We start from the raw sequence: 17,563 nt of genomic DNA on the forward strand, positions 1-17,563 counted from the left end.
GCAAAGCACCCGCTTTCCAGGGTCAGCACCTGGCTTGAGAAACGGGGGGGGGGTCGCTCCCCTCTCTTCCGCGCTGCTGCTGGCGCTGGAGCTGCCCCGGAGCCAGGCGGCGGGAGAACAGCACCCTCCCTCCGCTCTCCCACAGGCTTCTTGCCGGCACGTGAGGGAGTCTGGCTTGGCTAAGCGGGCTGTGAGGCCGAGAGGAGCCGGCTGGACCGGCGGGCGCTGAGCAGCGGCTGCCGGTCGGTAGGCGGGTGCCCCACGGATCAGTCCTGGGGCTGGTTTTGTTCAGCATCATCCTTAAGGATCCAGGTCTAGGCACTGACTCCTGCTCTGGCTGGGGGGGGGAGGGAGGCTCGAACCCCCCCCCCCCGCTCCACCCCTCCACTCCGCCCTCCCCTCCAACTCCCAACCCCCCACTTCTTCCCATCTCTGCTCCGCCCCTCTTCCAAGCTTCCACCCCTGCCCACCCCTCCCCCAAGCCACCACTGACCTGGGTGCCCCAGTGGTGGGGGCAGTAGGATGAGGCTGCGTCCCATGGCAAGGGCGGATCTGCGGCTGCTGGCAGCAAATCTCTCCAGGGCTGGAGGCACGACGCCAGCTGGGGAGGGCTCGGGGGCCCTGCCAAGGGCTCTTTCCCAGGGGTCTGCCTGGTGGGTCGCGGCAGGGTCGGTGCCACAGAGCCCCTGGGGCGTGCAGCACGGGGCCGGGCACCAGCAGGCAGAGCCGCTCTGGGCGGCGGATTCGCTCTCACCGGGACGGATGACTTGAGTCGACAGTGAGGCAGCCACAGGTGGGGGTCTGTTACGGGGGGGGGGGTCTGTTACGGGGGGTGGGGGTCTGTTACGGGGGGTGGGGGGGTCTGTTATGGGGGGTGGGGGGTCTGTTATGGGGGGGGTCTGTTACGGGGGGTGGGGGGTCTGTTACGGGGGGGGTCGGGCAGTGGCCTGCGACGGGCAGGGCTCCAACTAGACCGTGGTGGTCCCTCCTGGCCTTACAGTCTAGGCCCTGTGCCACAGCAAGTGACACCCACACCCCACGGGGAGCCCCGCCACCGTCCCTCTGAGCGGTGGGACTGGGGCCAAGCAGATTTCCTTGGGCCCAGGACGGACGTGTAACATGGGGCCTCTCCCACACATTCCTCAATCTGCAGCCTGGGCCGGTGTATCCCCTCCCTCCCGCGGGGTCCTGCATGGAGCAGCAGCCTCCTACGCCTCAGCACTCCCCAGAGCTAGGCGCAGCAGCTGGATCTTTGCTCCTTGTGGGCAGCGGGGGCAGGTTCGTGGCAGGGACGCAGGCCAGGGCCCTAGCATCTCACTAGTGCCAAGGCGGTGCTGGGGCCGGGCACTGCCGTGCAGGGCAGCCCAGGCGGCAGAACGCACCGCGGGCCAGGCAGCGAGCAGGGCAGGCTGCACCCAGGGAGGCGCCTGGAGGCATTTCCTGTGGCTGGAAGGGAGGCTCCGGAGCACTAGGCTGTGACAGCAGCAAAACTCTCTGCTGGCTTATCTCGCTCAGGCAGGGCTCCTGGGGGGCGGTTACCCCACGTTCTAGCACCACTCTGGGCCGGTGGCACAGGACACTCTCTAGCAAGTCTGCCTGCTGCCCTGGAAGGGGGTTGATTGTGGGGCCCTGAGAACTGTCCCCCGGTGGGGACCCGGTTACAGCGCAGCGAGGCGCCTGCGTGTCTGTGCGTCTCCCCCGGCCTGGGCGCTCCCTGCAGACCCAGCGGCTCCTATCTGGGTTTATTTTTGGGTGGCCTTGAGGTCTGTCCACTTCCCAGCTAGCCAGCCTTGGCAGCAGGGGAGGCTCTCGTCACACCCCCGCTCTCCCGAACAATAGGAGCAGGCGGGGGGGGGGGGGCGGTTTATGCCCCTCTCTGCCTAGTAGGGGGCTTTGGACAAGTGGGTTTGTTTGCTAAGGCAGGTCGGCTCATCTTGGGTCGCCCCGGGGCTCATGGGTGGTAGCTGAAGGCTCTGACAAGGCTCCTGTGCTGAACCCCAGCCAAGAAACGCAGGGCCAGAGCGTGGCATGGGACGGGGGCTCTGGGAGTCTCCATCTCTCTTCAGTGCCCCACCTCAGGTAGCGTCACAAGGGGCTGCGGGAGGGGGAGAGCATGGCCACATGGGGCATATTTCCCCTGGAGGGCTCTGCTCCGGGGAGGCCTGGGGCCTTCCCCTTCTTGAGCCCGCTAGTACGGGGGGGGAGGGGGATGGTGCAGAGGTCGGTGCCTCCTCTCCGTGCTGCCCCGTCCTGGCTCCTAACTCCCCTTGGCTGGACCCTGCCTCCAGGGGCTCAGTACGGGGGGGGGGGGGCTGGAGCAGAGGTCGGTGCCTCCTTTCTGTGCTTCCGCGTCCTGGCTCCTGACTCCCCTGGGCTGGACCCTGGGGTGGGGGGCTCAGGCCTAGCGCAGCCCATGTCTCCACACGCTGGCCCGGGGGCCCTGACCACTGTGCGCCAGGCATGGGGGAGCTGAGAGCCACTGCTGGGCTGGGCCCCAAGATCCAGCACCCATGGGCCAGTCCCCCCCTGCCAGCTGGTCCCGGCTCCTGCTCCAGTCTCCCCTCCCTGCAGGCGGGCAGGCGGGGGAGGGGGAGGGTCTCCCCGCTGACCTCTGCCCCCGCCCCCTGCCGGCCAACCCCCCCAGCTGGGCTGTCTGCCCCCGCGGGGCACGGCGGGGAGGGAGCCCAGCCAGGCGCCGGCAGCCGAGGAGGAAGCGGCGGAGGGCAGAGCCTGGCGGGCTGCCCGGCCGGGCGCCCCGGGGCAGGTAGGGCACCCCCGGGGCGGGCACGCTGCGGGCCGGGGGGCTGCCCCCGAGGGGGCGGGGCTCGCTCGCTGCCCGGAGCCGGGAGCGACCGGCGGGTGCAGCCAGCCCGGCTTTGCCCCGCTCCCCGCATCGCCCCACGTGGCTGGCCGGGCGGCGAGTGCCCGGTTCGTCCGGCCCTTCCGCGGGGGGCTGCTCTGACCCCCCCACTGGAGCCGGGCAGCGAGCGCGGCTGGTGCCCCCCGGGGGCACGCGGGGCTGTGCGGGGCGCGCCGGGGGGGGGGTGTCAGGGGTTTGTCTCTTTAAATCCCCCCCCGGGCGCACCTGCTCCAATCCCAGCCCCGCATCGGGAACGGGCCGGGGGCGCCGACGGTTCGCGGGCAGCTGGAGCCTGCGCCCCAAGGGCCCCCCCGGGCTGCAGGGACATCGGAGCCCCCGCCCCGCCCCGCCCCACGGCCCGGCCCAGCCCCTCCGGCCGGGGGGGCAGTAACTCGGGCTGGCCCAGTTCAGTGACCGAGGGCCGCGCTCTACCGCGGTATGGACCGAGACGGTGGGGCTGGGATGGGGGGGGGAGGATTGGGGGGCGGGGTCTGGGGTGGAGGCTGGTGCGGGAGGGAGTTCGGGGAGAGGATGGGGGGCGGGGTCTGGGGTGGAGGCTGGTGCGGGAGGGAGTTCGGGGGGGGGGGGGGGAGGATTGGGGGCGGGGTCTGGGATGGAGGCTGGTGAGGGAGGGAGTTCGGGGGGGGGGGGGCGGGGGGGAGGATTGGGGGGCGGGGTCTGGGGTGGAGGCTGGTGAGGGAGGGAGTTCGGGGGGGGGGAGGATTGGGGGGCGGGGTCTGGGGTGGAGGCTGGTGAGGGAGGGAGTTCGGGGGGGGGGAGGATTGGGGGCGGGGTCTGGGGTGGAGGCTGGTGCGGGAGGGAGTTCGGGGGTGGGAGCATTGGGGGGCGGGGTCTGGGGTGGAGGCTGGTGAGGGAGGGAGTTCGGGGGGGGGGATTGGGGGCGGGGTCTGGGGTGGAGGCTGGTGCGGGAGGGAGTTCGGGGTAGGGAATTGTGGGGCGGGGGCTGGGATGGAGGCTGGTGCGGGAGGGAGTTCGGGGGGGGGAGGGGGGGATTGGGGGGCGGGGGGCTGGGATGGAGGCTGGTGCGGGAGGGATTTCGGGGGGAGGATTGGGGGGCGGGGTCTGGGACGGAGGCTGGTGCGGGAGGGAGTTCGGGGGGAGGATTGGGGGGCGGGGTCTGGGATGGAGGCTGGTGCGGGAGGGAGTTCGGGGGGAGGATTGTGGGGCAGGGGCTGGGATGGAGGCTGGTGCGGGAGGGATTTCGGGGGGAGGATTGGGGGGCGGGGTCTGGGACGGAGGCTGGTGCGGGAGGGAGTTCGGGGGGAGGATTGTGGGGCAGGGGCTGGGATGGAGGCTGGTGCGGGAGGGATTTCGGGGGGAGGATTGGGGGGCGGGGTCTGGGACGGAGGCTGGTGCGGGAGGGATTTCGGGGGGGGATTGTGGGGCGGGGGCTGGGATGGAGGCTGGTGCGGGAGGGAGTTCGGGGTAGGGGATTGTGGGGCGGGGGCTGGGATGGAGGCTGGTGCGGGAGGGAGTTCGGGGCAGGGGATTGTGGGGCGGGGGCTGGGATGGAGGCTTGCCCGTCCTTCCGCCCACCTGTCTCCTGGAGGTGGGAGCAGCAGCCTGGGCACCCCCAGCAGCGGGGGCTGAGCCATGCCAGGCATGGATCGCGCCTCAGTTTCCCTTTGTGGGGCTCGGCGTCGTGAGCAAACTTGCTTTGTGTGGCCGCAGTTGGGGTTGCCTGGCAAATCGGCAGCTGGCTCGGGCGGGGGCTGTGAATCTGAGCTCGGGCCGTGTCCTCCCCAGCCCGCAGAGCTGCCCTGCAGATAAGGGGCGATGTGTCCTGGTGCCCTGGGCTCTGCGCTTTCGCCCCCGCCCTTCCGGGTTCCGGCCTCCGGCCCTGGGCGTGCCAGCTTCTTATCTCGCTTCAAACATCCTTCCCAAAGTCAGCTGCACGGCGGCGTCTGGGCCCCTGGCCTCAGCCTGCTGCCCTGCCCCTCCCCTCCCGCCGTGCTGCTGCACCGGGCCTGTGCAGCACCGTTCCCTGGCACCGGCCCTGCTCGCTTGGCCCCCGGGCAAAGTATGTGGGCGGATTCCAGCCGTCTCCCTAGGCACGAGCACAGCGGCCTTGAGGAGAAACGTGACGGGACACTTGTCCCCACTACACGCACCCTGACTCGACACCGGCCCTGCCCGTGGGGGGGTGTCCTTGGGCCGTCCGTGTCCATAGCTGGCAGCTCCACGGAGGTCCCTGGGCCAGTCCTGCCCGTGGCTGGCAGCTCCGGGGGGGTTGGGGAGGGCCCTGGGCCTTCCCTGCCCGTGGCTAGCAGCTCCATGGGGGTCCCTGGGCTGGCCCTGCCCGTGGCTCCGTGGCATTCCTGCTGGCGGTGGCGCAGCGCACCAGCAGCGTGCGTGTTTCTCCGGGCGGGCGCGGTGCCTGGCGCAGGTGGAGGAGGAGGCCGGCCTGAGTCTCTCCCCTCTCTCCGGCAGGGCTGTGCTGGCGGGGGAGCTGCCGGAGCCATGGCCACGTTCTTAACGCGAGAAGTCCAGCAGCTGCTGCACAACAAGTTTGTGGTGATCATGGGGGACTCCAGTGAGTCAGCAACGGGGGACGCCGGGGCCCTGGGGGGGAGGGAGGGTGGCTCCCTGGCCTCTTGATAGCCACGCAGCACGCCTGCCCCCCCATAGCCACGCAGCACAGCTGCCCTGCCCCCCCATAGCCACGCAGCACAGCTGCCCTGCCCCCCCATAGCCACGCAGCACAGCTGCCCTGCCCCCCCATAGCCACGCAGCACGCCTGCCCCCCCATAGCCACGCAGCACAGCTGGCCCGCCCCCCCATAGCCACGCAGCACAGCTGCCCTGCCCCCCCATAGCCACGCAGCACAGCTGCCCTGCCCCCCCATAGCCACGCAGCACGCCTGCCCTGCCCCCCCATAGCCACGCAGCACGCCTGCCCTGCCCCCCCATAGCCACGCAGCACACCTGCCCTGCCCCCCCATAGCCACGCAGCACAGCTGCCCTGTCCCCCCATAGCCACGCAGCAGCCTGCCCTGCCCCCCCATAGCCACGCAGCACAGCTGCCCTGCCCCCCCATAGCCACGCAGCACAGCTGCCCTGCCCCCCCATAGCCACGCAGCACAGCTGCCCTGCTCCCCCATAGCCATGCAGCACAGCTGCCCTGCCCCCCCATAGCCACGCAGCACAGCTGCCCTGCCCCCCCATAGCCACGCAGCACAGCTGCCCTGCCCCCCCCATAGCCACGCAGCACGCCTGCCCCGCCCCCCCATAGCCACGCAGCACGCCTGCCCCCCCATAGCCACGCAGCACACCTGCCCTGCCCCCCCATAGCCACGCAGCACACCTGCCCTGCCCCCCCATAGCCACGCAGCACAGCTGCCCTGTCCCCCCATAGCCACGCAGCACAGCTGCCCTGCCCCCCCATAGCCACGCAGCACAGCCCCCTCGCCCCATGGCTGCTGGCCCATCTGGTTCCTGGCTTTGCAGACATGCTGAGCAGGGCCCCTAACTGCCCCCTCCCCAAGTGAGACCTGGGCTGGTCGTGGGACTAGTTCGCGTCCCAGCGGCTGGGGGCCGGCCCTGGGCCACCTGTCTCCATGTCCCTGCAGTCCAGCGATCCGTCTACAAGGACCTGGTGCTGCTGCTGCAGAAGGACCGTCTCCTCAGCCAGGCCCAGCTGAAAGCCAAGGTACGGTGCTGGGAATCCCCTGGGGCTGACCCACAGCCGGGCCCTGCCCTCCGGCATGTGGCCCGCTGAGGCCGGCTGGGTGTGGGCGCGGGGCGGGTCTGGCGGCCGTAGCCTGGCCTGTGCAGAGCCCGCCGGGCGCTCGGGGGCCTGACCGCGGCGGAGGCAGCGGGGGCTCGGGGCCGGGCGGGGGGGACGCTGGAACCCAGGTGTGGCCCCCTGCTGGCTGGTGTTTGTGTAGCACCCTCAGGACTTGCTGCGCCCAGGGGGCAGGTGAAAGTGGTGATGTGCCAAGGCGGGGAGCTGCCTGGCCGGGCACTGCGGGGATGGGCATTGGGGGGGGCAGAGGGGTGCACAGGCTCTCTGGGGTGCACTCCCGGTCCTTGGCCTGGCTGGCTCCGTGCCCCGGGTCAGGTCTGCAGCGTGGGTCACTCGCTAGCTCCCGAGAGGGCAGCTGGCAGGCAGCTGGGTAGGCTAAGGTTGTCTGACCAGGTGTTAGCCAGAGAACGGCCGCTAGAGGGCAGCGCTGCCCTGTGGGTAGAGCTGGAGACGGGCGGAAGTGGAGCCACAGGACTCTACCGGGAACCGCAGCCGAGTCCTGGCTGTGCCTCCCCAGCCCACCAGCAGCGGTCCCTGCTTGCACTAGTGTGTGCAAGTGGCTCGCACGCTGGACAGTGCCTGGTGAACCTGGTGCCACCCAGTGGGCGGGGCGGGAGGGGTGCAGCCAGCACTGGGCAGAACCCGGCGTCCCTGTGGGTACCGATTGCACCTGGATCCCGCGGTGGGAGGGGCTGGTGCCGTGCAGGCGCGAGGCCGTGTCAGCGTTGGGTCCCGTCTCGGCCAGGGGGAGCTGAGCTTTGAGAACGACTGCCTGGTGGAGGGCGGCGTGCGGGGCGAGCTGACCAACGGCACCCACTACAAGGAGGTGCGGCAGTACCGCACGGACCACCACCTGGTGCGCTTCTACTTCGTCACCCGCATCTACTCCGACTACATGGAGAGCATCCTGGCCGACTTCCAGGCTGGGCCCCAGCCCGACGTCCTCGTCATTAACTCCTGCCTGTGGGACGTGAGCAGGTACCCCCCCCCCCCGCTGGGAACCGCCGTCCCAGGGCTGCTGCCGCCCAAGGGGGATCTGCTGGCAGTACAGGGCTCATGAGACACGGAGCAGCAGTTCTGCGTCTGTCCGGCAGAGGGCAGCACATGGCAGCTGGGTCCTTCTCTTCCCCCCCTCCCCCCGGTGTTGTGGGAGGAGGCCAGGCAGAAAAGGGACCTTGGGCCAGAGGGGTCCCAGTGCAGTGGGGGTGAAAATTGCCTCCTGACTCAGCTCATCTGCCCCGTCAGCGCAAGGGGCCTGCCCCCGGACAGAGCTCCGCTGCCGACCCGCCGGGCTCTGCCTCGCTGCCGGCCGTGTGTGGTGCTCGGGGCGCCCCAGCCGGGGCACGGCCTGGAGGTGCTGGCTCGGCCCACCAGGCTCTGCAAACCTGGCAGCCACGGGGCTGCCCACAGGAGGGAGCCTAGCCGGCGGGTGGGCTCAGAGCGGCGAGCGGGCACCACTCCCGGGGTTGCTGGCATGTCGTGGCGCTGGCCAGGCAGTGGGTCCAGTCGCTGCCCCTTGCCCTACAAACTCCCCGCCTCGCGCTGGGGAAGGTCGGGCAACCTCCCGTCCCTGCCGGGGCTGTGGCTGGCGCCTCGGGGCAGAGCCGCCCGCCAGGCCGGTGGAAATGGGCAGGAGCCGTTCCTGCAAAGGGGCTGGTTGGCAGGCTCCTGGCTTTGCCCAGAGCCGATTCTCCGGGGGGCCGTGGACCCTGCCCCGTGTCCATCCTGCGGCCGTGACGTCCGTCTGCTCCGCCGTCCGCTGCAGGTACGGCCCCCTGTCCATGAAGCAGTACCGGCTGAACCTGGAGAAGGCTTTCAACCGGCTGGACAAGGTGCTGCCCCACGCCTGCCTCCTGGTGTGGAACATGACCATGCCGGTGGGCCACAGAGTCGTCGGGGGCTTCCTCATCCCCGAGGTAAAGCAAACCGTGGCTTCGCCCCGGGGCTGGGGGACGCGCTGAGCCCGGGGCAGGCCGGTCTCTGCTCCCCGTCTGCCAGGGGCCAGGCCCTGGGCCGCCCCGCTCTCCAGCACCCCCCCCCCCCCTCAGCACACAGCCCACCCAGGCACCCTCCTGGGACAGGCCCCCGGGGTTCCCAGCTCCAACCTGAACCCCCCCCCCCCCTTCCCCAGAGTGCTGAGGGGCCTCTGCTCTGACCCGACAGGCCTGGATGGAAACAGGCCTCATCCGCTCTGGGGAGCCGCCGCCTCCTCTGTCCCCGAGCCAGGGGTCCTGGGACGTGGGACCCTCTAGAATGGCCTCCGGCCTGGCCCAGGCTGGAGAAATTCCCCTGCGCTGAGCCCAGCCACATGTGTCCGGGTCGCCAGGCAGAGCGGGCCGACGTCGGGAGATGGAGAATCCGCCGCCCCCTTGGCAGCTTGTCCCGCGGCCGGTCGCCGGACTGTGCCCACTGGATAAGCACGGCCAGGCCGGGCCAGACCCCAGCTCCATCCCGCCCAGTAGCCAATGCCGGGGGCCCCCGGGGGCGCGAACAGAGCAGGGAACCGAGTGATCCGACTCCTGTCTTATTTCTAACGGAACAGCTCGGTTCCAGGCCAGCCGGGGCCGTCCCGATCCTGGTCTGACCTGCCAGCCCAGCCGGGACCGGCCCCCGCCCGTTCCCCGAGCACATGCCAGCGAAACAGCCAGGCCTGACTTCCAAACCCTGTGCTGGAGAGCCCCCCCGCCTTGGGGACTGGTTCCAGGGGCTGTTTACCTTCCCTGTTGCTCTCGGGCAGGTTTCTAGCCCTTTGCGTCTCATGGCTCTTCTCTGACCCCTCCAATTTCGCAACATCCCCCGGTGGTTTTCAGGGTCCCTGCCTTCCAGGGAAGGGACCCCCACCCTGTAACTACAGCCTGCGGACTTTGAAATGTAGCCACATGAAACACACACATGGGGAGCCTGTGCCCTGTTTAGTAAGTGGCCCATTTTGTGTGGCGTCAAACCTGTGTTCATCAGTTCCGTTGCCTTGACCGATGAAGCGTGGTGTCTGAACTGGTCACGCGGACGTGGTGTACTATGCTCAGCTGCATTATGCACCGTTTCATTCATTCATCTGACACGGACGCTCCAGTATCTTGCCTGGCGTTGGTCAGACGGACAGGCACAGAATTCTCTGGGTCATTGTATTTAACCTTTTAAAATATTAGCAAGATGTTATTTTTCTTCTGCAACGTCCCCAGTATTACAAGACTTATTATAATCCAACATGTAATGGTGCAGCAAGTGCCCCAGCCGGTTCCTTTAAAACTCTTGAACACAAGTTATCCAGAGCTGCTGATTTCAAGATGTCTAATTTTATTTGCTTCCGTTTCACATTCTCCAGCGATAGTGGAGTGAGAAGTGTTATCATTGTATAATGAGACCAGATCATCTTCCCTTCCTCTCCCTACATACAGGATAGAAATGATTATTGAAGATATTCATCTTCTCTGCATTACTATTGATAATTGTATCATTTCCATCTAATAATGCACCAATGCCATTGTTAAGATTCTTTTTGTTCCTGATATATTTTAAAATCTTTTTACTGTTCTTAACTCTGCTGCCCATAGATTTCTCATTGCGTCCTTTGGCTTCCCTTATCAATTTTCTACATTTTTTTTGTCATCTGATTTATATTCATTGTTATTCATTTCCCCTATCTTCCATCTTTTACGTTGCTTTCTAGCCATCTTCACTTCCACTCTAAAGCAGATTGTGCATTTTTTTTTTTTAAACCAGCCTTCTTCCTCCAGTCTGGCTTTTGGGACATCCAATCCTTAAACAATCCCCCCCAGTGATCATTCGCATTCTCCTGCTTAAATTCTTCCTCCCAGTTGATTTGTCTCGTGATTGTTTTCACTGACATTGGCCCTATGAGACCCCACCAAGGGCCGGATTATTCTGCCTGCCTCTTGTAACTGTGATCAAGTCATGGGAACTGCTGCCATTCTCCTGGTCACTGGCTACCTGGCCCTGCTGTGAAACCAGCTTCCCTCCCTGCATGCCCGAGCCTGAGCCTGCACGGACAGGTGAGCACCAAGGACCCAAGGGGGTGGCGCTGAAACGTCCAGGCAGGGAAAGCCCCCAGCTGGCCTGGCCCCTCCTGTTCTGCAGCAGGTTGGGGGGGGGGGGGGCTAGCCCTGAGCTGGGGCCTAGCACGTCAACTGGCATTGGTGGGCCCTGCCTTTGCCTGTGGCTATTGGCAGAGGAGCCCTGCACCCCCAGGAATGCCCCGGGGTAGACGCCGTCGTGCACCACTGCCACGAGCGTGGTGCCCTCATGAGGTCTGGTCACCAGCGCGTGCCCCACCCAGTCCATGTGCCCCACGGCCCCTGTCTCTGCCTCCAGCTGCAGCACCGAGGCCAGGAGCTGCGCCAGGACGTGATCGAAGGCAACTTCTACGGGGCGGTGCTGGCCAGCAGCCACCACTTCGACGTGCTGGACCTGCACTACCAGTTCCGCTTCGCCGCCCGCCACCGCAGCAAGGACGGCATCCACTGGGACCAGGCCGCCCACCGCAGGATCAGCCACCTGCTGCTGGCCCACGTGGCCGACGCCTGGGGCGTGGAGGTCCCGGAGAAGGGGCCCCGGGACGGTGAGCGGGAGGGGCTGGTGGTGCCCAGACGCCAGGGGTGATGGGCACACTGGGAGCACCGCGCAGGACTGGACGGGGCTCGTCCCCTGGGGGCGGCGCTTGCCCCTGGCCAGAGGGGAGTCGCTGGACGCAGGGAAGCTGCTGTGGCAGAGCCCGGCTAACGTCCGCTGGCGGCTGAGCAGGGCAGGGAGCTGGCTAGGGGTGCTGAACGGCTGTGATCTGACTAATCGCTGGGGGGGAGGTTGGGGGGGGGGGCCTGCTGCAGGAGGGTGTGGGCAGGGGGCCATGCCTTGGGAGGTGGGGCATGATGTGGGCAGAGGGGCATGCCGCGGGGGGGGGGGGATTGGGTGGGGTGGTGTGTGCTGCGGTGGGGGGGGCCATGCTGAGGGGGGGGGAGTTGAGCGGGGCAGTGCATGCTGTGAGGGGGGCCATGCCCGGGGGAGGGGGGAGATTGGGCAGGGCGGTGCATGCTGCAGAGGGGGACATAGGCGGGGGGCCATGCGGCGGGGGGTAGATTCGGTTGGGCGGTGCGTGACGTGGGGGGGAGATTGGGCAGTGCGGTGTGTGCTCTGGGGGGGACGTGGGCGGGGCAGTGTGCTGCGGGGGGCCATGACATGGGGGAGATGGGGCGATGTGTGCTGCAGGGGGAACGTGGGGGGGGGCCATGCCATGGAGGGGGAGATTGGGTGGGATGATGCGTGCTGGGGGGGAATGTGGGGGGGTGGGGCGGTGCGTGCTGGGGGGAACGTGGGTGGGGTGTGCTGCGGGGGGGGGGCACGGGGGAGCCATGCCACCGGGCGGTGTGTGCGCGGGCGGGACATGGGCAGAGGGGGGTGGCCCTGCTGTTGATGGATTCCCTCTTCCCCTCCTTCAGGTTGCTTTGGGGCAAACTCCCTGGAGTGGGGCTCACAGGCCACCCCACGCCCGGGGCCTCAGGCTGCTCCGCTCCACCCCCAGGGTAAGCTTCCTGGTGGTGGGTGGGGCGGGGGTTGGCTGACCGTGTGGGGGAGGTGGCTGGGAAAGGGACCCTTTCCACTTGGGGGCAGCCCCCGGCCGGCTTCGGTCTCCTCTCCCGGGGGGCTGGCTTCCCCACGCTGCCGAGCAGGGGGGCGTGGCTGGCAGTAGCCTCCTCCCCCAGCTCCATGGTGCTGCACCATGGCTCCAGTTGGGTCGCTGCTGCCGAGAACCAGCAAGGGGCGCCCAGGGCCAATGCGTGGCTGGCGAGGGCGTGGCCCCCACAGGCCCCGCCCCCAGGCGGGTGCATGGGAGGGAGCCCCGGGGGCGGCGGCGCGGGGCCCTATGGCTGAGCTGCGGGTGCAGCAGCAGAGGGCGGTGAGCTGACCCACGTGGATCCCGTGTGACACGCGCCGCCCGGCCCCGCTGCCGTGTCCTGGCAGGCTCCGCGCTCAGTAACTCCTGGCTCTGCAGGGCCCGCGTGGGACAGCAGCTGCCTGGCCTGGACGCCCCGGCCCAGCGCCTGCCTGCCGCCCCCCTCCGACTTCCGCTGCCCCTCCAAGGACCCGGTTTTCCAGGAAGACTCCCCCTTCCTCCCCAACCAGGCGGGGCCTGGGGCACCCCTCTCCGGGTACATCAGCTTTGAGGACTGCCCCAGCTTCAGCATGGAGGGTAGGTCCACGCTCCTGCTGCCCCCCCCCATGCTCCTGGCCCTGGGGGATTCTCACTTGGGGTGGCCGCTGGCGCTGTCGACTTCCTGCCTCTGTTTCTCTCCGCGTTTCTGTCCGGTCTTGCACGGACCCCCCTCTCTCTGCTCCTCCTCTGCAGGTGGCTGCTCAACTGGGCCTGTCTTCTCTGATCTGTGCACAACCCGCTCCTTCCTCTCCGTTCCTACTGCTGCCACCTCTATGCCCTGCTCCTCCGCCACCTTCCTGGCTCTAGCCTGGCTCCCTCACGCCCTGCTGCAGCCAGGCCCTCGAGCCAGGGGCATGCGTAACGAAATGGAACGCGATGGGCCTGTGGAACTCTCCGCCACATGACATGACTTGGCAAGAGCTTAGTGGCTGGCCCTGGTAGGTACGTAATGGCTGCAGGGCTGCTCCAGAGGTTAGAGAGGGTCTAAATCAGGAGGGCAAGAGGCACTAGCAGGCCAGATGTGGCCCTCCAAGCCCCTGGATCCGGCCTGCGGCCACCTGGCCAGCACCCCTGCTACACAGCAGCTCAGGCTGCTTTAAACAGCTGGCTGCTGATTGCTCTGGATGCTGGGGAGGGAGGGGGAGACTTTGTGCACTGTCCCCGCCCCCTCGCAAAATCCCTCAGCTCCCATTGGCCAGTGTCCAGCCAATAGGAGCTGAAAAATTCTGCTGGCGGCAGGGGCAGAGTGAAGCCTCTTTTCTCCCTCCCTTTCCCGTCCCTGTGCTGGAGCCGAGCCCCCTGGAGCAGCCAGTGCAGGGGACAGGCAGGGAGCCTCTCGGGTTCCTGCAGGGCTGCTGGCTGGGAGCTGCCTAGGTAAGCGCCTCCCAGCACGAGCCTGCCTTTGGCATCCCCCCCCCCCAGTTATCTGCCCCAGGCCACCCAAAGCCCCTGCACTAAGGATGTGAAATCTCGGGTAACTGACCAGCCGAGTTACCTGATGAATTCTTATTGGTTAGTCGACTATTCTAGAGCCCCCGGAGGCGGGGCCGGCAGCAGCGCAGGGGGCCGGGCAGGAGTTTAAAAACCACTTGCAGACCGGCTGCTTGTCGCCCTGTGCTGGTACCTCTGATACAGGCAGCAGTGTGGGGGGGCAGCAGCCCCTGGGGGGGGGGGGGGGGTCTGAGTTCCTGGACCCGCAAGCTGGAACGGAGCCGGGCTGCCTGTCCGCCTGGCCCCTAACACACTGAGCGCAGAGCCGCAGCGGGGTAGGCAGGAGCCAGAACTGAGTCGGGCTGCTGGCCAGCCTGCTAAACACCGTGCCGGTCGGGAGGAAGGGAAATGGCGTAGCCGATAGCAGTAACCTGTACGCTTTTGCTTATTGGTTAATCGACTCCACTGTACCCTCCCCACCTCCAGGTCGCAGCTCCCAGGCCCTGCACCCCCAACCCCTCCAGGCCAGAATCCGGTTGTGCACCCCCAACCCCTCCAGGCCAGAATCCGGCCCTGCACCCCCAACCCCTCCTGGACCCCGACCCCAAAGCCCTGTCCCAGATCCCAGCCCCCTCACTCTGACCGCACACTCCCTCCTGCACCCCAGTCCCGTACCCCAAGCTCCCTTGTCCGCCCCACCTGCCGTCCCAGACCCCGCGCCCCCTCCACAGACGCATGGCCCTTGGCCACTTACCAAATCTGGGAGTGGCCCTGTTAAAACCTATCGTCTGGCCCTGCTCCAGTCCCACGTCCGTAGCACTGGCTGGCGGGAGGGCATCTCGCTCTCCCTCCTCCTCGGAAATCGGCGCTTTCGAGAGTTGCTTGAATCCGAACTCTCTGCTGGACCCGGCCGGAGCAGAGACTCTGCGTTCGTGGCCTCCGGGGGCCGGGTTCGCCTGTTTCAGTGCGGAGTAGCGACGTGAGCGCGGGGTCGAGACGCAAAGCCTGTCGGTTAATGCTGTAGCCTACGCGCACGTCCCCCCCTTGCCAGTACGTGCTGGAGCAGCCTGGCCCGCAGACCCCCCCCGCCACCTGGCGCTGCTGTGTCTGTATCAGGGGTACCAGCGTGGGGCCAGGCAGCCGTCTGTGAGGTCAGCTGTTTTGAAACTGGCTCCCCTCGTAGACCAGCTCCCGCCTGGCCCCCGCACTGCTGCTTTGATACAGAGGTGGCAGGGGCCTCCGTGGCCGTGGGGCTGGAGCGTGCTGGCTGTGGCCCCGCCCCAGAGGGATCCCCTGCAGACACGGGGTGCAGAGGGGCTGCCCGGCCCCAGTCGAGTAACCGCCAGGAATCCACGAGGTTCCTCGGCTCTTCCATGAACCGCCGGTTCCCGTCCCATGGCCAGTGGCACTGCTCAGACTGACCCTTTGGGGCGCTGCAAAGGGGGCAGGGCCAGAGGCTGGGCGTGGGGCATCCGTGGGTGTGGTTCCAGCAAGCTGTCAGCCGCTGCCCCCCCCGCCTGCCTCTTACCTCCCCCCTCTGCCCATGACTAGAGAGGTGCTCGCAGACTGACCCTGGACAGAGACGCTAACTGCTCCTGGGGCCAGCCTGTCCCCCCTGGGCCCCTGCCCCAGAGCCCAGGGGGAGGAAGGGCCGGGGGCAGGTCCAGTGCTCGGCTCTCAGACTCTGCCTCCCCCTCTCGCGCGCAGAAGTGTCCGGGGCTCCTGGCCCAGCTCCTGTAGAGTAAAGCCCCATTCGCTTCCACCCCCGGTGCCCTGCCCCGCTGTGTGCTGGTGCGGCACGCCCTGGCCTGAGCTTCCACCCCCCCCCCCCGGCGCCCTGCCCTGCTGTGTGCTGATACGGCACGCCCCGGCCTGAGCTCCCACCCCCACCCGGCGCCCTGCCCTGCTGTGTGCTGATACGGCACGCCCCGGCCTGAGCTTTGTGCGCACGTTCCAGGGCGCTGCCACGCTGCACCCCAGAGCTGGCTGCATGGAGAGCGGCAGGAGAAACGTGAGTGAGTCTGGAGCATGGACGCTCTTCCCACCAGTGGGATCCTGCTGCTCCCTGTGGAGCCTGCTCTGAGGAGGGGCAATGGCGGGGGCAGGCTCGCCGGTGGAACCGAGCCCAGGCCCTAAGGTTCTTGCCCCGGGGCAGGCTGCACAGCCCATAGCAGGGCCCTGGGCGTGCTGAGACCAAAGCCATTTTAAAACGTGGTTACGCTGGACGGGCTCGAAGTCCCTGGACGTGGGAAATGCAGCCGGGCTCCGAGCCCAGGGCTGAGGTACAGCGGGGCTCTGTCTCCAGGCGCCGGCGGTGACGCACCCCCCCCGGGGAGGAGACCAAGGCGAGCCAGGCCTAGGGCCCAGCCGCTCCGGGCCAGCTACTGGCCGAACTGCCGGGCCTCAAGCTAGACTGAGCAGGACACAGTGTAGAGACGCATCCGCCCCCTGCTGCTCTATCCACGTTTCCTGCTCTTCCCCTTCCCTTCACGCCCGGCCCCGCTTCACAAGCACAGGAGCTCGGCTCCGCCTGGGCCCAGCGTAACCCCCCCACTCTGGGGTGCGCTCGCTCCGCCGTGGCCCTGCTATGGGTCTGTGGGGGGCGTGTCCAGCCCCACCCAGCTCCGCTTGCTGCCAGCCCGTTGGCCGCCGGCCTGGTGCTTAGTCCCCACGCAGCCCCTCTGCCGCCCCCAGTCGTCCTTGCTGCAGGGGAAGGCCCCGGCCCCAGGCCCCCCCTTGCCTTAGCTCAGCGCAGGGCCCTGCCTCCCGGCGAGGTCCGATCCCTCCTGCGCACACCCCGAGCCCGCCGCAGGCCAGCCGGGAGGGATCCGCTCGGCCTCTCTCCGGCGCGGCGTGGCCGGGCCCGTGGCTGCAGCAGGGGCACCGACCTGCCCTGGGTGAGGGTCTGCGGCCGAGTGCCTGGTGTAGGTGCCCGTTGTGCTGGGGGACCCCCCCGGATTGACGCGTCTCCCCCTTCTCTTCCTAGACGCCGGCCCTGGCTTCCCAGCGGAGTGGGGCGCGCCGCCTGGCCCCGGGCCCTTCGCCGGCTTCTCGGGAGACCCTCCCCCCGCCCTCCTGCCCCAGCACGGGAGCCCGCCCAGGGGGGGCCGGGGCTGGCGCTCACAGGGCTTCGTGATGAGGCGGCAGCCGGTGAGCTGGAGGTCCGGGCCCCCCTACCACTGGCCCCACCACCGCTGCTACTGAGGGACCCACGGCGCAGGAGAGGAGACCCAGGGCCCCCCAGCCGGGAGCGACGGGGGCTGAGCTGTGACGGGGGGGTTTAGGGGCGGGCGGGCTGGCAGGAGGAAGGGCCGTGTCCCTCCCTCGGGCACCGTGTCTGCCTGGCCCGCTGGGCTGGTGCCAGGGCCCTGAGCCGGTGGCCGTCCCAGCCCTGCATGGGGCTAATGGGGGGGAGCATATTTTAAGTGGGGGCCCCCTGCCAGGCCTTGCCCCAGGGGGGCTGCAGGCGCTGGGCGGGATCGGGCCCTCGCTCGGTGGGAAGCCCCAGCCCAGCGTGGGCTGCGGGGACGCCATGGCAGTGGGGCCGGGGCCGAGCTCAGAGAGTGGCCGTCCCCTCGGGCCCGGGGGTGGCAGGGGGGGGCTTGCCCCGCTGGGCTGGCCGGGGCCTCCCCTGCTCACCACAGGGCTGGCTCCTCGGAGGCTCGGGGCCCGGCCGCCGCGGTCCTGGGGGCGGGGGGTGTTTTACGCCAGCCGGGGAGCTCCGGGCACGTAACCTCCAGTCTCACCCGGCTCGCGGCCCCAGGCCTGCGGTCACCGGAGCTGAGTCCCTGGGGGCGTCCGCCCGCCGGCGCGGAGCAGGAGCTGCTGTTCGACACTGT

The 17,563-nt window shown here is 68.4% G+C and overlaps 1 protein-coding gene across 6 annotated transcripts; it reads left to right on the forward strand.

The window, feature by feature from the left end:
* The first annotated feature begins 563 nt into the window (after positions 1–563).
* On the forward strand, positions 564–17,514 carry PCED1A (PC-esterase domain containing 1A). Of its 6 annotated transcripts, none has more exons than XM_075916071.2 (10): positions 1,896–2,079; positions 5,312–5,414; positions 6,450–6,529; positions 7,371–7,603; positions 8,391–8,541; positions 10,958–11,204; positions 12,079–12,162; positions 12,633–12,830; positions 12,987–13,235; positions 16,711–16,842. In XM_075916071.2, exons 1-9 carry the CDS (start codon positions 2,029–2,031, stop codon positions 13,196–13,198), a joined length of 1,359 nt encoding a protein of 452 aa, XP_075772186.2. In that variant the 5' UTR covers positions 1,896–2,028; the 3' UTR covers positions 13,199–13,235; positions 16,711–16,842. The 6 variants fall into 6 exon arrangements, with proteins under 6 accessions (XP_075772189.1, XP_075772186.2, XP_075772187.2 ...); XM_075916072.2 differs by having other exon boundaries at positions 12,987–13,231; positions 16,711–16,832; XM_075916074.2 differs by lacking the exons at positions 1,896–2,079; positions 12,987–13,235 and adding an exon at positions 564–793 and having other exon boundaries at positions 16,711–17,514.
* Positions 17,515–17,563: the final 49 nt, after the last annotated feature.

This window comes from Pelodiscus sinensis, chromosome 4, assembly GCF_052426305.1.
Source record: "Pelodiscus sinensis isolate ZL-2025 chromosome 4, ASM5242630v1, whole genome shotgun sequence".
In the NCBI taxonomy this organism is placed as follows: Eukaryota; Metazoa; Chordata; order Testudines; family Trionychidae; genus Pelodiscus; species Pelodiscus sinensis.